The sequence below is a fragment of the Siniperca chuatsi genome, linkage group LG19, assembly GCF_020085105.1.
Source record: "Siniperca chuatsi isolate FFG_IHB_CAS linkage group LG19, ASM2008510v1, whole genome shotgun sequence".
NCBI classification, from domain to species: Eukaryota; Metazoa; Chordata; class Actinopteri; order Centrarchiformes; family Sinipercidae; genus Siniperca; species Siniperca chuatsi.
Window position 1 is genome coordinate 18,578,467 of NC_058060.1, and position 17,678 is coordinate 18,596,144.

At 39.1% G+C, this 17,678-nt stretch overlaps 1 protein-coding gene across 6 annotated transcripts in view; it reads left to right on the forward strand.

Annotated features, from left to right (window-relative positions):
- pou6f2 (POU class 6 homeobox 2) overlaps nucleotides 1–17,195 on the forward strand; it is a 75,962-nt gene extending 58,767 nt beyond the window's left edge. For all 6 annotated transcript variants that reach the window (XM_044175962.1, XM_044175964.1, XM_044175967.1 and 3 more), the window contains 4 exons: nucleotides 1,529–1,738; nucleotides 3,530–3,671; nucleotides 8,317–8,485; nucleotides 13,539–17,195. In XM_044175962.1, coding sequence (XP_044031897.1) covers nucleotides 1,529–1,738; nucleotides 3,530–3,671; nucleotides 8,317–8,485; nucleotides 13,539–14,046 — 1,029 coding nt within the window. In that variant the 3' untranslated portion in view covers nucleotides 14,047–17,195. The remainder of the gene's footprint in view (nucleotides 1–1,528; nucleotides 1,739–3,529; nucleotides 3,672–8,316; nucleotides 8,486–13,538) is intronic.
- The last annotated feature ends 483 nt before the right edge of the window (nucleotides 17,196–17,678 follow it).

Genomic DNA, 17,678 nt, shown 5'->3' on the forward strand with positions numbered 1-17,678 from the left:
CACTTGCCTGCTCTTTTATTATGCTTATAGAACAACCACTTAGTCCAATGACGATGAATAATTGAGCGGAACAAGTTCCCTGCCACAGTGGCATGCAAAGCGGGATCAGTGGGACTCGGGAGACAAGAGCGTTAGGCAGGGCAATAAAATATGCTAAGTGGCAGGAGAGCATTACAGGGAATTTGTAACGCCGGCGCAGAGAGAGAGATAAATTATCTCTCCCCTAATGCGAAGCAACGTAAGCAAATGAGCCGTGGCAGGGATGAATTACAGATTGTCGGCCCACCTTTCTCTCACTGATCCCTCCCTATTATGTCAAAGAGACGGGGGAAGAGAGGAGGGTGAGGCGTACCACATGCTGAAGCACATCAGCAGTGGTGGCGATAGAGACTAGTGAGCCAGAAAAGGCTTGGTTAATGCTATGTAGAAGCTGTTTGTAGTTTTTGTGTTGCTTTGGGTTGAGGTGTAGAAGCTTGCACTAAAATATAAACTGAAACAAGAAGAAAAGTCGAAGACAGTGCAATTTTTTTGCAAAAGTAGCCCAGTTGTCAAATAACAGAATTTAGAATGATGGGCGTCTCATCCATGTTGAGCTGCTCTCTGGTGTAATGAGGCTTGGTGGAGGAGCGATGTCAGCGGGGGGGGGGCCGGGGCGACGGCTGCTCAGAGCCAGTCCCCAGATGACATTAACCTTCATCATGGTGAAGAGGCGCTAAGACCCCCCTAAAGCGCCACTCTTGGCCACACTCTGGCAGCTCTGAGAGCTAAAACGCTGCAGTGACACTCTGCCGCCCCCTTTGATCTGCCCTTCCTGATTACAGCCACAGAGGAGAGGAAAGCAGGCGCTGGAGGGGGGTGGAGGAGGGGTGAAGTACCCCTGGGACCCTGAGAGTTGAATTAGTAACACAGGGTCCTGTCTCACTCTCTGATGCTCCTCTTTTCTACCTCTTATTGTTTCTTTTCTTGCTCTTTCTTTCCTCTTCTTCCTTTCTGCCTGTGTGAGAGAGAGAGAGAGAGGGTGAAATGGGGGTCTCTGCCTCTTAGCTTCCTCACTCCTTCTCACTAGAGACAGACAAAGACACTTAAGCAAAAAACACACTTAGACACACACAGCCACACATACACGCACTCATCCCAGTCTTGGCCTGGTGATGGATAATACAGTCAGTGGTGTGCACCATCACACACACAGGTATTCAGCGCTGACCTTTGCAGTGCGCTCCCAGCAGTCTTGCTTTGGCTTCACTTGCTCTAGCCTGTAAAACCGCCTCAGTGACAGATGATCAGTGGACATCTCTCTCAAAATCACACACAGACCAACTGGAAAGCCGAGTGCTCTGATTAGCCTCGTAACACGGCAAAATGTGTGGCTCATGCTTTGTTTCCGATCGCACGCAAAAAGCCAAAAAAAGACTCACAGCGGCAGAGATCATTAAGACTGATACCTCCAGTAGCGTTTACCCTCTCTGCTCCAGCTTCTTTTTAAAACCACCCAGCTGATTTTGTCTCCTCTCTACCCCCTTTGTAGATAATTGGAACAATTCCACTGATGCCCAACTCTGCAGGGCCCTCCAGCCAATCAGGGGGTGGCAACCCAGCACTGCAGGTACAGCCAATTACACCTCAGCTTCTGACCAACGCTCAAGGCCAGATCATCGCCACGGTGATCGGCAATCAGATCCTGCCTGTCATCAACACCCAGGGAATCACGCTGTCACCAATCAAGCCTGGACAGCAGGTAACACATACGCTGATGCACGAACACACACACTTATGGAGGAAGATATCTTGTAGAGCAGCTTATTATATACTTAAACTGATGTTTCAACAATGATGAAGAGCTGACTTTAAAACTGTTGAATGAGCAACACCTAGTGGAGTCAGACTAGAGCTCTGTTTATTCATGAAAGCAATATTCCAGGACTGCTAGTCAGGTCTGCTTTATGCTAAACACCTCATATTTTTCCTGCTTCAACACTCATAACACTCATTTGCATCGTTCCACTTGGAAAATTGTAGCTTTTGGTACAATTGTTCATGGTGCGTGTGTGTGTGTGTGTGTGTGTCTGTGCATGTTTGGAAGGCACTTGTCAGCCAACCTTTCAGACTCAGTCTCAGGGAGACTGCGGCGCCCCTGCAGAGCCCAAACCTAAAAAAAAACAAAAACAAAGCAACACTTTTCATCACCCCACTTCAAACTCCAATACTCCTGCCTCTGTTCTCCACCTCTTTCCGTTTCACTCTCCCTCCTTCTCTCCTTCCTCAATCACACTCTCGAGCCTTATGATTTGTCCTCTCTGACCTGAACAAGAAGTATTTTGTTTTTATTTAAAGGAAGGCACATAAAACAAGTTCTTTCTTTTTTGTACACGTCTTCTCTTCCCAATTTGAAGATCGATACAGTGTGGAGTCAGATGCGTGCACACAACAATGAAAATGTTATTGACTTGATCATTTACGTTGTCAGTGCAGAATTACAGGGTAAAAGTTTACATTGAAGGCCCATACAGTGCAGAATGGATGAACTTGCAGCAAATGGACACCTAATTGTAACTCCCTGATAACACCAGATCATACTCTTGAATGAATTAATGCATTTGTAATGTTTATGCTTTTGTCTCCACTTCAAAGCCCGCATGTACACATTGTTCCACGGGCATAATTTACAGTTGTCAGAGCCTGCAGTCTAGAATATTTCCAGTGAAGCTAGATAATTCTCCGAGCCTGTCAACAGTCCTGACAGTGTGTGCATCGCTGTTGACACCCCCCACCATCCAAACAAACACATGCCACAGAGAAAATAATTAATTGCAAAGAAGGAGAGGAGAAGCCGGCCTAGCTTATGTCGGAGACAGCTTTTCACTTTAAAAGTGAAGACGTACCATCTTGATCTTGTAAAAGCAATTCAAATGTGCATAAAACATGAAAATACATCGTTTTTTCACCATCCGAGCACGTAGCTTGTGGATCATGAATTATGTTTGATATGGGGACTGCTGTGTCCACATGTTTTTATTTCCGATTCAAGCTGCCATTATTAGCATCCTCTCAGATCTGATGACGAGAGAGGAGACTCTAATTGTCATGAGCAGTTTTCTTCTTTTTTTTTAAACTCAGTTGATTTTTGCAGAGAGGGGATTGTAAAGCTCATAGAGACAGTGGAGTACCTGAGTTGACTCTCACTGTCTCTTGCAATAGTAAAACACTTCTGCAGACTATTGAGCAAACTATTGACACTATATTCTGCTCTGTCAGTCTAAATACTGCAGGCAGTAATTAACATTTATTCATCATCAGGTACAAGGTAAATCTCATTATATTCAGCTTCTAAGTGGCTAATTTAATAGCTGTTGATTGGTTGATTAGATTTAATGTTATGGCCCAATCACTATAATGACATGATTACTGTAAGTGATTATTGAGATGATGTGAAGGAGGGAATAATGGATATTTGTCTGTACTGCATGCTGTCAATATATTGCTTTAGCTCTATGTGTGTGTGTGTGTGTGTGTGTGTTTGTGTGTCCAGCAGCAGGGTCAGACAGGCCCTGCATCGTCTCAGCCCAACCTGCTCCACATGCCCCACAGACAGAGTCCTCTCCACCAGGCCTCTTCCTCCTCCTCCACCTCCTCCTCTTCCTCGGCTCTCAGTGTGGGGCAGCTGGTCAGCAGTAAGTGTCCGACACTGCTCACAAAAACACAACATGGAATAAAGTTCACTGACTCTTGTAGCTTTAATATGACAGTGAATGTGCATTAAAGGGTCACCCAAATTCCAACAAAACATATTTTCTTACGTACTTCTAGTAATATCTAGCCGTGCAGATCGTTTTTAGACTGCAAGATTTCTGCCTCAACTCCAATATAATGGAGGTGAGGTACAAAAGTCTTTATATCAAGATTTGTATCTGTCATTTGAGTCCTTCAGTCTTATTTTCTTAAAGGATAAACTGGCAATATGCTATACATTTGCTAAATACCATGAAAGGACCACAACCAACAATGCATTAGTTCGCCTCTAAATACTTTCACATAACTTCAGTACCCTGTCTGTGGCCCCACCACCATTTGTTTCTACTAAAGAGATCGATCTTAAAAAATGGGTCACAAATATGTACTTTAATTTTATTTATTTTTTAAAGGCTAAAAAATTTCCTAAAACAGCTGGGAACTGTAGCTTTTAGAAAACATTACCCGAACAGGAGGAAATAGTGAATTTGTTGGGGACTATTTTCAGCAGTGGGTTAATACACATTTGGTGCTCGAGTGAGACAGTGTATGTGGGATTGACTCAAAATAACCTACAGTATGTGTGTTCATCCTAATAAATGTTGCTCAGTTCAACAGTGTTTTGATGTGTTTTTAATAGTTTTTGGACAACAATGGAGCCATATGGCACAGAGGAATAAGATATATTAAGAAATCGCTACATAGGCAATGCTTGCTAGTAGGGTCAATTCATTGTTGGCTTTGGTGTTTTCATGGGATTTGTTGACAATGAAAAATATATGTAGTATCACCAGACTTACCCTTTACAACAAGTGAAAATGTCTGCCGCTGCTGTGAGAATATTAAAATTGAGTAAAAGTTTTCCTGATGCTAGAAAATTCTTAAAATAAGTTAGAAATTGGTTCAAATATTCTTACTGCCCTGACCTTTTTTTTTTTTACTTTGTTTTAAGAAAATAAGAATGAAATGAATGATAAAAAATCCTGGTAAGAATGAGATTTATTAAATTACCCAGGACAATCAAATAGAGACAGAAATACAGACAGAAATTACACAATGCATAGACCTCACTGTCAACTATTTTCATTGGAACTACTTTCCACTGAATAAATAGTACTTATGAAAACTGTCCACAACATGTTCTGTGGATACAGAGTAACGGGGACAAATTCTGGATAGACATGTTGCTGTTTATTTTTTATATGCAATTTTTGAATGTTTTGGGTACCACAAATACCTCCATTGTATTGATGTGGAGGCAAAGATGTGGATAGACAGATGTCTCAAAACTTTGCATATAAAACCAAAATTATCTGCATGGCTACAAACTACCAGAGGTAAGAAGAATAAAACGTCTTTTTGTAATTTGGGTGAACTGTCCCTTTAACATCACCAGCTAAAGATTCAACATGGCGGACGCAGAGTATCTATATCACTCTCAGTGTGGACAGCTTTTGACTGATCCCCGCCTCCTATGATTGTTTTATTTTATCTTGACTGTCAATTCTTTGGTTTATTAGACGATCCAGAGTGGCGTGTGTTATGTATAATGAACATAAGTTTCATTCTCCCAATGCGGGGGCCTTTGGCAGAGCCTTATAAATCACTGGGCCGCAGCCTGTCAGCATGTAGCTATTGCCTTTAAAAACTCTGTTTTATTCAGATAAATTTCATTTGTCAGCGTAGGTTCCCCTAAACTCCATGTAAACGAATTTCAAAGGCAGCTACAATGCCACTGAATTTAATAAAAAACAAGTCGCCATTGATCAACTTGTTTTAGACACCGTGTTTAGTTTGTGTTTACTTGTAGCTTGGAAAATATCTTATAAACCATTTTTGAGTCTGCACAAAATCATTGTGGCTCAGTTCTGAGGTAAATACAATTAATGCTTTATGCTGAGTATGAGCCATATCACTTCCTCTCAATGTCACTTACAGCATACATACACAAAGTAAAACCCCATGACAGCATCAGAGTCATCTGCAGAGGAGAGAAGATGAAATGTCATTGCATTCATTGGCCACAAACAAAGTGCCAGAAACAGATTAAAAAGCAGAGAATGTCTGATACTGTTTAAAAGTTTTAAATAAAATAAATAAGCTTTAAAATAATCAGATGGGAAAATGTCAATCAGAAAGAAGAATGTAAGCAATATTTTACCTTGAGGTTGTTTTTATTTTAACTTTTATTTCCATCAACAACCTACTAAGCATTCATTTCACCACTATAACCACAGCCTTCTATTGGTTGCCAGTGAGCAGCTGCATTGAAACAAAATAGGTGCATTATAGTGCCTTAACGGCACTTATACCCCATTTATACCTGGCAATAACACGCAGTATCTGGATAAGGAAAAACGCAGGTTAATGCAGGTGTAAATGCACGCAGAACACACTGTGTGATCAATGCAAGCTGTACAGTGTGACCACATTAAACCTAACTTAAAATATCAGTTGATATGGGAAACTTGTCAGCAAACAGTTGCTTATTTATACATCCAGCTGTTATGGAGCCACATTATCATTCATTCGTATATATCATTCGTCGTGTTTCTGGCCACCTGATGAATGTAAGTACTCTCATTTAGCTCTGTTTTGGTCTCTACCAGCTACTGAGAAAAATATCCGGCTCTTTTGCTGCTAAATGCTCCAGAGTTCACGCTATGAGAGCGGTGAGAGTTCATCACTATGAGCGACCCCTTTCACATTGTCACATTGTTTTCACATTGTCATTTGATACCTATTATTATAAAAATATTATAATTAAAACTCTAAGAAAAAAAGCTGAAAGGTCACCTAACTCTTACTGCGAAGTAGTAGCAGTAGCTAGCAAGTCTTCCCACGCAAAAAGTGATTTAAAAATGAAACGATGCTTTCCACCAGACCTGCCTAACATATTTGCATATTGATATCTGATCACAGTGCGGGCAGAACTGACATAAGGAGAATGCTCATGAATACCAGGTGCAAATGCAAAGACCCGTGAATCTGATGTCCATATCCAGATAATGTTTCCAGATATAGATGCCAGGTGTAAAACAGCAGTTGTTGAGGGACAGGAGAGCATTACTTATTCACTTTTCCCAGTCACATTTGGTTCTCAACTGGTGGGTCACAAGTACAAGCTTGTGGATTGTGAATATTTCAACAAAAAGAAAAACAAACACTTTTTTTACCTTAAGTGGAGAACAGACAGAGACAAAGGCTTGACTGCATTGTGTGCCATAAAGTACATAATAGTCTTGCCTGTAATTTCTAAATTATTTTTCCTTTTCAGCAGAGAACTTGAGTGTTTAACTTGTTATTGTCCTGTTGTAATTATTAAGCTTATTAGTGTATTATTGCTGTGAAGAAAAGCAGCTTTTGGAGGCCCATGAATTGATTGTCTCCATTGTTTCAGTGTTTTTTAATTTGGCTTGTAAAACATTTTATACACTACTGTTTGTTTTGTGAAAGCTTTACTCCACCCGTCATTGTTGCAAAATAAATTAGAAGGGTTTAAATCTTAAATCATGTTTGGGTTGTGACAAATATGGATTTAGGGCTTAGACTGGTTGAGAACCGCTGCTCTAGAGTACCATTAGTCTTTCAAAGCACTGAGTAAATAGACTCTGTTGGGAATGATGAAGAGATGCTCATCAATGTGGAGATGATGGGACCCTAAGCTGTGAGTGCTCATCCCTCCCATTTAGTCGGCTCAGAGTATCTAGTCCCTCGTCTTCCAAGTGTTCACACGTCTGGGGCATGCCGCATACGCTACACGTCAGTTATGAGGCACAACGAGATGGCAGCCCCATAGATTTTTGCTTAAATACGCTTGGAGGATTCCTTTAATAATTCATTGATAATGACCAAGATGAATAATTCAGAGGCACAAACTTTGCTTTAGTAAGCAGGATGCCAGGGCACCTGACATTGATGTACAATGTGAAATCACTTTTTATTAGCAGGGAAATTCTTCAAAATGCTTCAGTGAAGTTTTTCAAATCAGCTCAAATGCAGAGATTCACAAACAGCTTTTCTTTGTATAAAGAGTCTCTGTTGGAGCTGGAGCTCAGTATTGTTTGTGCATGAGGCTCGTTGGTGGTTTGAAGGCCTGAACTGTCTTCACTAAGGGTCAGATGGATGAAATAATGTCTTTATACATTCTTTAATGTTTATTTGAGAGTGCTCGCTTTAGAATATACTGTATGTGTATTCACACAGAAAACTAGATGATGACCTAAAGTATCTAGCTGCTCAAGATCTATCCATCTGTTGAATTAACAAGCTATGTGTTGTCTGGTTTTGTCCATATGCTTTTGTGTGTGAGATTAAAGATTTACACTTGCAAGACAGAGCCATGACATGCCTCCTTTCACACCTCAGATCAATTTATTCTTCAAAGCATCTCTCAGATACATGCACTTAACAGCACAAGGGCAAAGAAAAATAATAAGTTCTGACCCAGAGCAGGACTATTTTTTAAAAATTGTTTAGAGATATGATCACATATGTCTGGATGTTTGCTTCATTCAATCTGGAAAATGAGGTAAGCTACGAAGGAGCAGAGGGCTAATAAAATGAGATGTGTGTGGTGTATTGTAGACCCGCAGACCGCCCCCAGCGAGGTCGACGGGGTCAACCTGGAGGAGATTCGTGAATTTGCCAAAGCATTCAAGATCCGCCGACTGTCCCTGGGCCTGACACAGACTCAGGTGGGCCAGGCGCTCAGCGCCGCCGAGGGGCCGGCGTACAGCCAGTCTGCCATCTGCAGGTAAGAACAAACAAAGAGGATAAAACTCAAACGATAACTGGTTCATTAAGTCCTCATTCTGTCAAATGAAAGCAGATAAAGTCGTGCAGCCTCACTGAGTTGTCTGGTGCTCATAACTGCCATCGTTTTTTTAATTCCATGTTTTAACAGGCATTATTAAGATATTAAAATACATAATTGAATATCACCACCCTGACAAATGAAGCTCTCATGTCTGTACTTACCCTTCCTCTCCCTTCCCTCTCACCCGCTGACATGACAGCCACGCGTTACTTATGCAAAATACATATACAAGTATTACACGAAGCACTTAAAGCATTTAATAATTACTAAGGCCCGCTGCCGGTAGCTCCGCCTGAACATGAGAGAGCTTGACGGCGAAGATCTGTTAATAAGATTGCCATGTTTTACTGCTGCCACGAGGACAGTTTAGTCATAAATGGTGCATTATATATTCATGAGACAATCAGACAATCAGTGTTTCATCCCTCGTGTTGTTCCACTTGACTAACATTTTGCATGAGGATGCCAACTGAGCCACATTTTCCTTTCAAGTCAGAATAATTGTGCTACATCATGCCCAAATATTACTTTCCCAAGACCCAAATAAATAATTTATTCTACAATGTAAAAAACTATTTAAAGTGTAATATTAATTAAAAAGTTGACAAATGCAAGTTAATGTTAAATGTCTTCTGTAAAATCAAATTAAAGAATATATTTTAAACAACTTTTTGCCAAAAACACACAGAACTTGCATCAGTTTTTGACCAGTGCGCCACCCCCCCAATTTTCAGGTTAAATTCCTGTATTAATTTTAATGTCCCTCTGCAATGCATGTGCTTTGCTGATGACCTGTACTGTTTATGTGACACGGCACTGCCCCGCACTTTTAAAAATTTCATCACATCAACATCAAACGGGCGATAAAATGTGAAACAGTACAGGGGCCGGGGTTCTTATGAGGCCCAGTCATCTCTGACTAATGTTTAAAGTCTTAAAATCACACATGAAATATTTACAGCCAGGAATAATTCAAATATTTATAACATACATTAAAAGCCATTAGCTTAAAAAATAAACACACTGTGGGCTGTTATTCATGCCGTTAAGACAATTTTTTTATTTCTATGACATAGGACATGACATCCTGATGTTTTAAGTAGAGGAGCAAACTTCACATGCTTTAGTTTAGTTAACATCAACATAGACATGAAGTTTGAGGAGAAACGGGACGTCACGGTAGCTCTGGGGCTCCGGCTCTGAGCCCAGACAGTGAACAGACACTGACAGATGCTTCCATCTTGTCTCCTTTCATTGCTCAGTATGTTTCCAGGCACTTTATTGGTTTATCTAAACAGGCACAAGCATTACATGAGGGAATCATCAAACCAATGATGTGTCAGTGTGTCCTCTTTTGGCTCGAATTTGGTTTGGTTTAGCTAATATGAATATAAAAAAACTAAATTTAAAAACTCACACATTTCTTGTTTTAATTACATGATTTAAGATAGAAAGTGTTAATAACTCGCCTTAATTAGTATTTTCACACTGCCGAAGATTCAGTGCACCTTTATAAACTCTTAGATTGCTGTTAACATAATAAATAAACAAATAAACACGGTCAACCAGGAATACATAGAAGGCACATAAACGCATAAACTTAGCCACATTTTGTCAGCAGCTATAACTAGGGCTAGATAATAAACTAACTGATCTTATGAATCTCTTACAGATTCAAATTTACTTATATCACAAGGCCTGGTTATCGTTCCAAATTTTTCAATATTGCCAATACAACAAAACCTGAAAACAACACTTTTTTAAAATATAAAAATGTTTTTCTGCAAAATCCCTTTTCTATTAAACAAAAGAAGCCAAACTTCTTAAATGGATCAACATAAAGCAGCCTTACAAGAACTTAGCCTAATAAAATACTGTCTAAAATTAGCCATTTATATTTATATTTATATCTATAAAATGAGATGTGTTTATATTTATATTTATATCTAAATCAGCAAATATTTATCAGAAACTAAGAAAACAGGACCAAGAATCTTACAAAGCATTTGATGCCACCTCTCAGTACCTGACAGTCGGGTTGAGCAATAGGGATAAAGTACTATATATACTATACTAAAGTAGTATATTGTGATAAAATACATGTTTACATACAAGAGAAAGTTGTTATTGGATGAAATCACCAGACATGATTTTGACTAAACAGTTAATGACAGTTGAAAAAATTATATTGTCTCATTGTATATCCTTATATCACCCATTCAATAAATATCTATAAACAGACAATATGTGACTTTTTTCAACCAACCAATCAGCAGCTCAGCTCTTTAACTGGTCATACTGTAATTAAACAGTACAAACGTATCAGAAGTGAACCAACATGAGAAAGGAGATACATGTGCTGAAGTATAAAAGATAATAGTTGTCATGTTTATTCTTATCGAGGTAAATCTGATCATTTATCTTCATATACTGTAGATTTTAAGTCATACGTATCATCTATCCCTATCAAACAGCTCTCACTAGTTCATGACTGTAAACCCTCAGGTAAATTGTAACTCAGGCCTAAACATACAGCATCTCTAAGCAGCCTCTTAAGGTACTTTTAAGAGGAGCCAGAGAGGCTGGAGGTGCATTCAGGGCCATTTCTCCCTTGTGCTGATGCACTAGTCGAGGGAGTGCATACCCCAGCTGAGCAGCTCTCAACTCATTTTAGTATCTGCGGTTCCTGTTGATCCATGAAATGTCCTGTCTCTGGTGACTCCTCATATTTACTAATGTATTCCCCGCAGTATGGAGCCCTCCTCTTTCCACTGTTTAGGAGGAGGACGGGGTTATAAATAATACCGCCTGTCGACAAGGAGGAATGCACCACCGAAGTGTAGAAACACAGGAAGTTCATGCATGCATGGACATCTCCCCATCACTGTTGTTGTCTCACCTCGCCATTAAAAATGTTGTGTGTGCATTGTTTGTTCCACAGAGAGCTGAGGCTCCTTGGAGATCTCTGCTGTCTTTGCATCAGCTGTCAGCTCAGGAGTTGTTTTACTAAAAGCATTCACACACGTCACACTCGTGTTTGTCCCAGAAACACTTTAGGTTATATCTGCACTTATTTATTTAATAACATTTGGAAATCAGATAGAAGAGCAGCTATTATAAGAATTACATTTTTCCTCTGTCAGTTAACCTTCATTTATTTTGGAAATCTCAATTAGATCCTCAGTTTGACCTCAGTGTGTATCCTGGTGGCCTATTTGGCTTAGACACTGACGATGTAATTGCAACATCCCTGGTTTGAGTTCAGCTGGGGACCTTGGTTACAGGCCAGCCCTCCTTCTTCTCTCCCTTCATTTCCCGTCACCTCTATAGTGTCCTCTATCAAATAAGGGCAAAGATAAATACTGAAAGAGACCTGAGAACAAATAAACAAGATCACCAACGAGACTGAGTTCTGATTTGCTGTAAAATTATTGTAATGGGACGTCCTGACAGCCCAGATGTCTTATTAACTAAGATGACTAAGTAACTGTTGCAACTGTCGTTAGTTCGAGTCTAACTGGACCTTTATCGGATGTCATCCTCATATATTTCTTCCCATGTTTGCTGTCACTCTGTCAAGACAAAATGGCCATAAAACAAACAATAAACCCCAAAGGAAGACAGTCAGATCAGTTAGCATCACTTCAACTTGAAAGCATTGTTGGCCAATCAGGTCCCATTCTGTAAATAATAGAGCCCGACCAACATTATGTTTCCGGTTTCTTCATATATAGTCCATCAATTAGTAATCAATGTAGCTTGTAAATCACCATAAATACAAAATATCTATAACAATATTAACTCACAAATCTGCATCTTGCTGTGTGTGCGTTGTCAAAGTGTCAAAGTTGCGATCTTTAATAACCAAATTTAAAGGACCCTTGTAAAAACTGTGTGTTGATACATTGTTATCAGATCAATGTCAGTATTGATCTCAAAAATCTACTATTGATCAGGCTCAGGTCAATAACGGTAAATTAAATCATTAAATCCCATGTTGAATTAAACCAAAACTTCTTTTATTTTCAACACATTATAAGGAATATTATTTATATCTGTTGCCATAAAAACAAAACAAAATGAAGTGATCTCCTTTGCCGCAGTGAGTCAGGATACTTAGTAAAAGGATGAGCCACCAAATAACATCAACATTACAGACATGAGAGGAATCATTTTACTGTTATCTATAAGACCATCATCTTCATCATATCTGTTCATATCTCAAGCAAAAGCACCAGACAGTCATTGGGCTGCCAACTCGCAGTGTTTTTAAAAAAAGCATCATTCTTCATTCTTACTGTGACTTGCTAAAATACAGAGTATATGTGAAGTCAGAATTATGCGTCACGCAGCCGTAAAGTTGCAGGAACTTTCAGGATTAGAGTGTGTAAATGTATTCTTATTAAATATAAAATGAGACGTTGTTAGAGGACGAAAGAAAGTTTGAAAAATGTATTAAATGTACATTTTGATTAATAATTCAAGCTCTTTTTGTAAATAAATGATGGTGCCATATTTAACTGCATGCATTAGTGGATTTTTGGTTTTTATCACCTGAGGGAAAGAAATGGGATATTTGGGAATAATTCCTGTTTTGTTTTTCTGTTGATATATGAGAATCTTTTACCAGCTGCAACATTAAAGTAATGTACAGTATTTAAAACATTTAGTTAGATGTTTGGTATGTTTTTGGTTCAACTGGACCTGATTTAGCCACTGGCAATATCTCCTTGCTCCACTATTGCCAACTTGGGACAGAGAACCACAGCCTCCTCGGGAAAATTAACACACTACTGGCAACCGTCACCTCCAGCTGCTGCAGCTGAGGTGTTTCCAGGTGCAGAGTACAGAGGAGTTTGGCTCGGATGTGTACCTGGATGTTAGTCTCAGTCCCTGTGGCATTCTGGTTGAGGAGACTAAAAGGCAGGCAGCTTATCCCTTGTTCTGGCAGGGCACCTAAGTAAGATTCTTTTTTCTCAATTCTCCCCAGACACACCATCCTGAGAAGCCACTTTTTCCTACCACAGGAAGCCCAAGAGAACACTATAGGTAGCAGTCTGACAGGCAAACTGAACCCTGGCCTTTTATATCCTGCCAGGTTTGAGAAGTTGGACATCACCCCTAAAAGCGCCCAGAAGATTAAGCCCGTTCTGGAGCGCTGGATGGCCGAGGCTGAGGCCCGCCACCGATCCGGCATGCAGAACCTGACTGAGTTTATCGGCAGCGAGCCTTCCAAAAAACGCAAGCGGAGGACCTCTTTCACCCCGCAGGCGCTCGAGATCCTCAACAGCCACTTTGAGAAGAACACACACCCCTCTGGACAGGAAATGACGGAAATAGCCGAGAAACTGAACTATGACAGGGAGGTGGTGCGTGTCTGGTTCTGCAACAAGAGGCAAGCCTTGAAAAACACAATAAAGCGTTTGAAACAGCCCGACATCGGCCCGGCTGCACCAATGGACCCTCTCACTGATTCTCTAGAGGAGCTCCCGAAGTGAACGAGCTCTCCGGCAAAAACAGTGGAGTGGAAAAGTGGCAGCCATTAAAACAACAAAGGTGGATGAACTCATCTTGAAATGAGAACTGAAAAATGTTCCCAAGTCACCTGGATGGACAAGTCATGAGTTTGCAAACAAAAACTATGTGTTGTCAGTGTGATTACCACAGCTATGTAAATGACCTTGGCGAAACCAAAAACATGAAAAAAGAGATTAATATCTGAGAATTATGTAAAAACATACAGTGTGCTGTTTCAAAGAGTTTTAGATTCTGGCCTTCCAGACCAGACTATCGCCCAAATTTTGGTTCCCACGAGAAGGGATTTAGTAAAGAGATCATACCAAATCAAAACACTATTTACCAAAGTCTGTTGCATCTGAGTACTAAGAATAATTTTGTAATGTAAATGTGCTCTAAATTTTTACATTTGTACTGGCAAATTTAAGCTATATGTGTGAGGTTGAGTATACATTTTATCTTTGTCTCGCTTACTTTTTTCTTCATTGTTTGTATGTAAATATCTTTAAAATAAAAAAAATAAAAATGCTGTCTTCGAATTGAAATCATACTGATAAAGTTCTCTTTTGGACAAAAAAAAAGTACCTTTGCTGTTAAACAATTGCGTAATAATGTTGTTTGCATCTGATTTGTGTTTCATCTGCAAATATTTTCAGTCACGGTGTAACTTTGTACAACTTTTACAGGTATTTATTAATAATCTCATGAGATTGTTTGAGAGGACGGACGGAGAGTAAACTAAGGACTTTCACATGATGATGATGATGATGATGATGATGATGATGATGAGGGGTTTCAGTGTCTGTCAAGTCTACTGCAGCTTTCTTTTGAGCTACTGTGTCATTCTGTTGCCAAAGCCTGATAGCCAAAGAACACATAAATTGCAGCTCAAGGACTGGTGAAGATTTTACCTTTTTATTTATTTATTCACATGGCTTTTCTCCCCCCCCCCCTTTTTCTAAAGTGTTTCACTCTGTGGGTCAAGTTGAACAAAAAAAAAAACACTTATCATGTCAAACACCTGCAACAGTGTCTGCTGTAATCCTTTGTCACGGCAATATAGAAAATGTGTTGGATACCTTCTTTTTTTAAGCAAATTTTCCTCTGCATGCTTCAACTCAAACCACATGAAGACAGATTATTTGCAGCCTTGGCTAAAATAAATTTCACCAGGCAGCCCAAAGGTTAAACTTATTACCTGAATTTTGCTAAAATCACTGAAAAATAACGCATTTTACATGCGAAACCCTTTAATTACACCCTAAAATTAAGTAAACGTGTGGTTGAAGCCTGTTTGTCGCCATTGACCAAACTACTGAGCTGTTTTTATAACCTGAATATTTCAACTCAAGTATGCTTTTCTGCAAAGATAAATGTTGTTTCCTTTATATTCTGCATTCCACTCAGCTAAGTGACGGTTTACAGATGTTACAATCAACCATTGTAATGGAGATGTGTTTTTTCTCACCAATGAACTGATTTCTAATACAGTAAAATGCTTTGAAAGGTTCATTTCAACAGATTCTCTTCAAGTTTTCATGTATTTGTAGTTTTTTTTTTATCAAAATCTACATGGGTAGAAATTAATTTCAGTCCACTGATATGTTGATGAAGTGACTCTCCATCACTGTGTACTAAACTGTTCATTTTACATGGTATTACCTTGTGAGAATGTCAATATTACATGCAGGAACCTCCCAGACCGTCACTACAAATATTTGGCTTCCACAAAAAACCCTCACAGGAAAATAAAAATAAAAAAGAGGTGAATGTTGAGAATAAGTGTCACATGTCAGAACGAGTGAACTTAATTTGAAGTGAGGTGAAATTTGATGCAATTTATTCAGAATCGTGTCTTGCTCGATATCTGTCCTTCCATGTCACATTGGTTATCTCAATCTTTCAGTCCCCTGTGCACGGCTGTGTTCTTCTTCACTGCCTGTAAAACACGCACACGCTCGGTACATGTTAGGAAACACATGAAGAAGCTTTACATGTAGAAGGAGAAAGTAAGTTTTGCAGGAAAGGCAACTGTAGACTCTCATTTCCTTTGGTGCACAGACTTTTATATAATTTTGATTATATTTTCCAGTATTTGAACTAAATTTTCATCTGCACGTCTAGCAACAGATAATTACTTTTATTGTATTTCCACCTTTAGTCAGACTTTGTGTCTTTTTATTTTTGCATCCAATATTTCATTCAGGCAAATGTTTGGCCAAGAAACTACACGTCTGCATTCACCCACCAGACAAACACATGAGAACGCAGCAAGCTCCTGCAGGTAGAGAATATAGATCTGTTCTGAGGCTTAACAATAAAGCTGTAACCAAAACCAAAAAAAATAAAAAGAAGACATAGAAAGGAGTTATGCCTTTGCTCAACTCTTCAGTGCTGGACCAAAGCTCTATAGTTATGCACATTGTACAGAGAAATAGATTCCTGATGTTGACAATCTTTAAAATCTGAGATAAAAGAATTGAAGAGTAGAAATGTACAGTAGTTCATCCAAGGTTTACCTCAGTACTGTCCTTGTGAGAATAATACAAACGCCATACAAGCAGCAGCAGCTCAGTAGAAAAGACAGATGATTACTCTGCACTGTGTGTGTCCATGTTCACCTTCAATGTGGAGGGACAGGCTTGTGTTTTATTTATTATTATGTGACACATGATTGTTTTATTTTCGTGAAGTGGTTTCCTGAGCCACGTGTGACTCTCTGGTCATCTGTTTTTTATTACTGTTGCATTATTTCTCATTTGTTGTGACGTTCACCTCTCAGTTGTCACAGACCTGTAGACCCGCATAGAGGAAAAGGAGATTATAGTGATGTTTGCTCTAAGAAATCATCCTAATTGGGTTAAATCACCTTTAAATGCTTTTGTGGAATTTTACTAACACAAACAAACTGGTTTGACATTTTGTTAATAGTCAAAGAACTTGAAACCAAAGCTGAAGAGCCTGCAGAAGTTGGTTTTCATTTTTTATAGACTGAAAACTGTACTTAATCTATAGAGCAATATCTGTTTGGTCAGTTAAGCAGCACTTTGTGTATTTCCAAAAAAAAAAGCTTCAAATATGTCACATTGATTTGTACCATAATTAGTAATAAACAATTGTTTGACATGAATTGTTTGTCCTGTTTTCAGTGGAATGTTTTTTAAACATAGATAGATTTCGCCCTATAAAGCCAAAACGCAGAAAATACATATTTGGTCTAAACTGAATTTAGATAGGAATCAGATTGTTTTGGCATCTGTTTTACCATATGAAAATTATTGTGCAATAGAAATGTATAGTTTCCATGAGACAACATGTAAAATTGTCAGACAGACAACTAGCTTGGGAGATAGCTGCTGCTAGCCTTAACTAAAGCTAGCAATACATTTACTTACTGTTTTTTCCCTTACTGTAATCTGTGATTGAAAAATATGATGAACTAACATCTTAGTATCCATTTTGTTATTCCACATAATTAATGAGGCAGTAACATTAAGATGATGGAGAAAAACCCAGCTAAACTCCTGCTAAAGCTAACTAGCTTAGCAGAGTTGCTGTTAACTGCCATCTCAGCTTTTGACTCAAGTGGAATTTATGTGATTTGGTGTGATTA